Source organism: Aricia agestis, chromosome Z (assembly GCF_905147365.1).
Source record: "Aricia agestis chromosome Z, ilAriAges1.1, whole genome shotgun sequence".
In the NCBI taxonomy this organism is placed as follows: domain Eukaryota; kingdom Metazoa; phylum Arthropoda; class Insecta; order Lepidoptera; family Lycaenidae; genus Aricia; species Aricia agestis.
In genome coordinates this window covers 30,956,345-30,963,660 of record NC_056428.1, presented here as the reverse complement: position 1 = coordinate 30,963,660, position 7,316 = coordinate 30,956,345, and the positions used below count along the sequence as shown (strand labels likewise).

At 36.9% G+C, this 7,316-nt stretch overlaps 1 protein-coding gene across 1 annotated transcript; it reads right to left on the bottom strand.

The window, feature by feature from the left end:
* Window positions 1–1,776: 1,776 nt before the first annotated feature.
* Window positions 1,777–4,240, bottom strand: LOC121738472 (actin-1-like). Its single transcript, XM_042130533.1, has 2 exons — window positions 3,866–4,240; window positions 1,777–2,530 (listed from the first exon to the last, which is right to left on the bottom strand). Exons 1-2 carry the CDS (start codon window positions 4,210–4,212, stop codon window positions 1,777–1,779), a joined length of 1,101 nt encoding a protein of 366 aa, XP_041986467.1. The 5' UTR covers window positions 4,213–4,240.
* Between the last annotated feature and the right edge of the window lie 3,076 nt (window positions 4,241–7,316).

Sequence of the window (7,316 nt, the reverse complement as noted above, 5' to 3'; positions counted from 1 at the left end):
TTTTTGCTCGCGGACTAATCCGGTTCTATTCTCCAGCTCCTCCGTTCTAAAAATATTATGCAGTCTATAGGAGGAGTAAAACTTGCATGCTGTTTTAGATATTGTGAATTGATAAGGTAGGGCGATAAGGATTGTTGTGACGAATCATTGGATTGAAGTGGCCAAAAATGGGTTACTTCTACAGTGTTTGGGCCATTTTGAAATAGATAAAAAGTTACACTTTTGACATTTGAAGTCAATCGTGTAACTTTTTTTTTACTTTTTCATTATACAAACTAGCATAATATCATGAGTCTTGAAATATATAAATAATACCTACTGTGGCACCACATTTCATTGGCTTACTTAGTTTGTAAAATTACTACAATAATTTACCAGAAAGTAGCTAAAGCCCGTAATTCCGTTGCTCCAAAATTTGTTTATAGCGCGGGAACCGTACATTTTTCGAGGATAAAATGTATCCTAGGGGCTTGGTCCTTTTCTGGTACTCAAAGTATCCCTATACCAGTAACAGACAGACAGACAGACACATTTTCGCATTTTACAATATTAGTATGGATTACTACATAGGCTTAAAATATATAAAATTTATCTTGCTAGTACATACGTTTCTTCGTATGTTTTACAGGACAGTTAACGTCTCTGCCACCCACCATCTGAGTTTTGATATGACTCTATCAGACGCAAATAGGCTACTTTTCGACAAAACATGTTTGTTTCAACAGTCGAGCTTTGCATAAGTAGACTTTATCTTGCTTGATCGTATATAAATAACAACTTGCTATTTATGACATTTTCATTCATATATATATATATATATACAAGAATTGCTCGTTTAAAGATATAAGATACTAAAGCTGGGCGACGATAGGAACATTTCTGTAGACCGTACACAAAAAGGTATCCTAGGGGCTTGGTCCTTTTCTGGTACTCAAAGTATCCCTATACCAGTAACAGACAGACAGACAGACACATTTTCGCATTTTACAATATTAGTATGGATTACTACATAGGCTTAAAATATATAAGTTTATCTTGCTAGTACATACGTTTCTTCGTATGTTTTACAGGACAGTTAACGTCTCTGCCACCCACCATCTGAGTTTTGATATGACTCTATCAGACGCAAATAGGCTACTTTTCGACAAAACATGTTTGTTTCAACAGTCGAGCTTTGCATAAGTAGACTTTATCTTGCTTGATCGTATATAAATAACAACTTGCTATTTGACCGAGCTTTGCTCGGTCAAAACACATATAAAATGACATTTTCATTCATATATATATATATACAAGAATTGCTCGTTTAAAGATATAAGATACTAAAGCTGGGCGACGATAGGAACATTTCTGTAGACCGTACACAAAAAGGTAACTAACTACGATAAAAACATACTTCAGCTCTCCACAATGAGTCTCGATGTGACATAACCTGCGGCCGACACGCAACGGTTATTCCTTTTATTCCCCTTTTGTAATGTTCCAACTGACAACTATAGAGCGTTTTTCTTTTCCTCTATTTCATTGTTTTGTTACTTTGTGCAAGTGAGGTCATTTGACTGGAGGAACATTTTTTATAATCAATCCAGATTGCCCTTGATCAGGGCACTGCTGGAGCGACTTTGAAAAAATATGGCACACATAAAGAGTAGGTCACGGAAAAGAAAATAGGCAACTTTATAACGCGCGGCAATGCACCTATGCGGGAATGTTCCTAAAGGATTTTATTTTAAACGTCCAAAGTCGCGGGAAAAAGTTATAACAAAGTATTTTCTTCTAAAATGTCCTTTTATTTTTTATAATTCTATGCCCATGTTCCTCGTACTGCTCCTTTTCAATCCACATGTCCCTCGCGCCGTCCAAGCCCGCGAAAACGGCCCCTCCCAACCACGGAGTAGCATAGCACTCAGGCGACTGGCGGATTTGTATAGGCTCGTTCACTTTGTTCTCAAACTCGCAGTGCAAGCGTTTAGCAGTACCCTTGACCATAGCCAAGCCACCGCAGAGGACAATCCCGTCGTACAGCTGAGAGTGCAGCTCAGAATCGCACTTCGAAACAGCGGTGACGACCGCTTCGTGCAACGGTATGTAACCAGTCTCCTCGCCTATAACCAAGTCCGGTTGGAAGATCATCTCCGCGGCCATGAAACATTCATTACTCACGTCAATCTCCTCCCCGCTGGGCAGCTTATACTTGCGGGTACAGTCCTTTATCGGCATAGCACAATCCTTAGTGACGTAGCAGGTCCGCTTCAGAACCTCCATGTCGGTAGCCGATTTGAGATCGCAGCACTCGTGCAAACAACGTCTCATGTACTCGGATATCTGCCGGCCGGCCACCCCAGTTTCGATTTGTGCATATTTGATCGTCCGCGCCTCGTACACGGGAACTACGTTGGTGGTATCGTGACCCATATCCACACAAATGCCCGTTGTAAGACCGGACCCGTACATACCTAATACGCTCTGAGATTGGATGCAAAGTGCGGGAACGTTCAGCGTCTCAAATGATGTTTCGAAGCACTGGATTCTGCAATTATATTAATTTAAATTAGTAGAAATCCTGCGCTATTGAAGTTTCTGAGTTTGTCGAGTTTATTATTAACAATTTTTTAGTAAATAGTAAATATACAAATTGCGATGGAAATTATACGTCGTAAACTACACAGTCAATAAACATCCTGATATAAGATAACGATATAAGTATCGCCAAATTATGTTTGAAATAAAACCTGATAATAATTAGATGAATAATTGAAATTAAATAATATTCAAACTAGAAATAAATCCGGAATATTATTAGCGCATCCTTTATTAATAGAAAACCATATTCCAAAAGTAATTAACTGCTACTATAAAGTATTTTAATAATAAATAGCACATTGTTTTCCATTAAAATATAATGAATCATACATTCAACAAGTGGAATAAATAAATACCGGAGTAATATATTAGCATGAAGCAAATAATGGCTAAATGGTACAGCAAAATGCCGCTAAAAATGTGTAATGTTACGTATGTGTTTCATAGACGTGATAGTAGTTAATAATAATAATTGTTTATTGTTAGGCCGGAAAAAATTACGTCTCCCGCGTGATAAAAGATTATAATTTATAACTTTTATTTAGTGACTAATAATAATAGTTATTTAGGGCCTGTTACACCACTTTCTGCTAAAGTGCCTAATAGGCTATTCACAACTTTTTTGACAGATTCTCCATACTTCATCTGTCAAGTTAAGTGGTGGATAGCCTATTAGGCAATTATCAGGAAGTGGTGAAACAGGCCCTTAATCTTTCAAAAAATCCTGATAAAAACCAGTATTTTATAATATTATAATTAGTGGTAATAAATAATGATAGTCTTAAGTTCAATTTATGCTGTTAAAATTTTCTTCAGCGACTGTAAACTTTAAAGTTTACTCAGTACGTTTATCCTACCTAGAGCAACTGATTTTCATACGGTGAATTTGCACAAGACACATTTCCTTAAGCTACATACTAAGATGCAACAAACTTTCTACTCCTGCGAAAGAAATATGGACCGAGTTTTGCAGATTTACTATTTATTTTATCATCTTTTTTTCTTCATCATCAAGATTATGAAGACAGCAAGAGTTTAGTAAAATATTTACATAGGGCGACACTAGAACCAACCTTATACATATATAGGGCACAAATATGTTTCTGAGAAAATTAAAGAAAGGCTATACGCGTTCTTATTGGAAATTGGTAAGTTTTATTTTATTTTTCTAATTAGGTTTAAATTTGTTATTCCAGTTCAATGGTAGACTAGAATAACTACATAAAAGATGATATTTTGGTCTTTAAAAAAAAAAACGACTAGTCGTGGTACAAAAACTTACCTTTCTTCCATAGAACTTTTTGAAGCGACCCCCATGATAACTGCTCTGTCTTCCGGGGCAACTCTTAGTTCCTTATAGAAGATATGATACCATACCCTTTCCATGTCATCCCAGTCTACTATCAAACTTCTAACCACAGGTTTATTTACTACTAGATCATCTATCCTCTCTACTACTTCATTTCCTACATAAACATCATAGTAGTCTGTCTTAAGCTCAACATACACGTTTTCTGGTCTTCCAACTAAAGTTCTGAACATGGAGACTGGATGGTTATCACAAGCAAACCCAGCTTTTATCATGTAGCTTCCATTATCGATTACGATAGCCGGATTTTCAAATGCCATCTTCAAGAAAAGAAACGATAAAAACAAAAAAAAATCTATTCGATTATTTTGACATCCACAAAACGTATTTTGGTAGCCTAGTGACAAAAAAGTACAGGGTATATTTTTAATTATTGCACGTGTGGCATAGACCTACATTTAAAATGTATGGTTATTGATAAAATCGGAAAAAAATGATAAAAATATACTTACTTATTTTTATTTATTTATTATGTTTATTTTGCAACTTTCAAACAACGACAGAAGTCAAAGACGTAATATTACTAGTAAGTAAGTACGTAATGACGACGATAAGGTCCATAACCTTATCGTCGTTGCGCCTGCCAAATCCTGTAAGTATAATATTATGTTTTATTATTAGTCAAATTACCAGGGGTAGAAAATAAACTTATTGTATGATTTTTTTAATGTAATAAAGGGGGCAAACGAGCAAACGGGTCGCCTGGTGGAAAGCAACATCCGTCGCCCATGGATACTCGCAGCATCGGAAGAGCTGCAGGTGCGTCGCCGGCCTTTTAAGAGGGAATAGAGTAATAGGGGAGGGTAGGGAAAAGAATAGGGGAGGGTAGGGAAGGGAAAATGGTAGGGGACTGGGCCTCCGGTAAACTCACTCACTCGGCGAAACACAGCGCAAGCGCTGTTTCACGCCGGTTTCCTGTAAGCGTGCCGAAGCATGCTTGAATGACGTAGGAGAGCCATGGCTCTCCTACGTCAATTTTTGATGGATTTATCAATAAATTAAAGGTCTTAGTTCATACATAATAAGATTTGCCACCATACTGCATTTTTTTATTTATTGATAAGTCCAATCCATAAAGTTAATATACCTAGCGGAATAGGGCAACAATCTCGAGCTGTCAAACGAAACCGAAATTGGTTTCATGTATGTGTAAAAATATGTGTACGTATATACTTACACAAGCATGATTGAACATGATTTCTTTGAGATTTAATTGTCAACGTGCGGCACGTGCCGACTGGACGTCAAAAAAAGAGTGCTGGCTGTCATGTATCACACGTCTCTTTTTACCACGCAGGGTTACTGATAGTGACATCTCTCTTGCTCAGGCCTTTGTTTCTCTATTCCGCTAGGTATATTAACTTTATGGTCCAACCATCATTAAATAAAAATAATAGTTTATTGTTTATCCCTGAAAATTTTACTAAAATCACAGATGATTTGGCAGCCGCAACGACGTTATGTTAAAATCTATTGATGTTGAACTTTTATTACATCACCTAAATTTCTTTCATCTGGCTGTCAAATACCGCGGTAGTTTCAATTTTATCATATACCTAGCGGAATAGAGAAACAAAGGCCTGAGCAAGAGAGATGTCACTATCAGTAACACTGCGTGTTAAAAAGAGACGTGTGATACATGACAGCAGCACTCTTTTTTTGACGTCCAGTCGGCACGTGCTGCACGTTGACAATTAAATCTCATAGAATTCATGTTCAATCATGCTTGTGTAAGTGTATACGTATTACGTACACATATTTTTCACACAGATGAAAACCAATTTCGGTTTAGTTTGACAGCTCGAGATTGTTACTCTATTCCGCTAGGTATATTAACTTTATGATTTTACCACAATAAACAGAAGGAACCAGTAGACCGACTTAGAAGTGTGCTCGTTTATACGTTTGACGTAGAATGTCATATCTGCCGGCGCGCGCGGTGTCTCTGCGTTGCTAAGCCGTTCGTAAAATTGCCGGTTGGCAGCGGGCGACATGTTGCGGCGGCAGACGACGTGTCGTGGCGACAACACTGGTTTCTATGTATTTATATGAAATGTGTTGCTAGCTTCGTGTCGCTAGCTGCGAAGAGTATTTCATAGAAATACGTGGAAACCAGTAGTGTCGCGACGACACGTCGTCTACCGCCGCTTCATGTCGCCCGCTGCCAACCGGCACCTTTATATTCTAAGCATGACAGGGGTACCCGATTGGTCAGTTTGTTTTAAATGAGTCTACTGGTTATATCTATTATGCTTTAACCGTGGTTTCATAATAATAATAATTATAATCATATATTTTTTAAACTACTGTTGAGTAATAATTAATGTTTGTCTCTGAGTAATCTGCCACAAACAATGTTTAGAATTAAATAAGTGAATTAAATAATAAAGCCTCCTTTAATAGTCTACAAGACGTCGGATAGAAAAGCCATTTCTTCGAAGCAACACAATATACATTATTATCAAGAGTCTTAGCGGGAACACTTTAATAAGTCTACTCAGACGATGCGATGCGTAGGTGGAAAAGGCGCTTCAAATTGACCCTCTTATAATAACATTTTATTTTTAAAATATTTTTCTATTGGAAACCATGGAACATTTTGGTATTTTAATCTGTAGCACAATAAAAACTTAAAGTCTTCAATTTGGACTATTAATCATGGACAACCATGATTGAGACTGCAATATCGACTACGATAGTGGTCAATTATACAACGTGTAACAAAACTAAGTGATCAGGTGACCCATTTGCTCGTTTGCCCCCTTATTTTATAAGAATAATAATACATAAAACAAAACAATAACAGGGTTGTATGTGTCCCTTATGTAGAGTTCACAGAAAGTAGCAGCGCTGAAAAAGCAATTTTTTAATCATTTGTATGATCACGTATTAACGTCATGCATTTTTCCATACAAAAGTAAAAAAATGATACTCTTTCAGCACTGCTACTTTCACAGCGAACTCTATCTATACTATAATATAATAATATAATATTATAATTGGGAAGAGTTTGTTTGTTTGGACGCGGTAATCTCAGGAACTACTGGTCCGATTTGAAAAATTCTTTCAGTGTTAGGTAGCCCATTTATCGAGGAAGGCTATAGGCTATATTTTATCATGCTAATACTAATAGGAGCGAAGAAATAGAGGAAAGTGTGGAAAAAAAAACGTGGAAATTATTTGAAAGGGCTTAATCACACGAAATTCTGGAGCAATTTTTCTGTTATTTGGCACAGATAAGAAATAGACCATGTGAAGGATTATAGGCTATGTTTGTAGATTAATTTGTCTGTGAAATATCTAATTTACGTGGGCGATGCCGCGCGGAACGTCTAGTATATAATATAGGGGTCCCATACACACT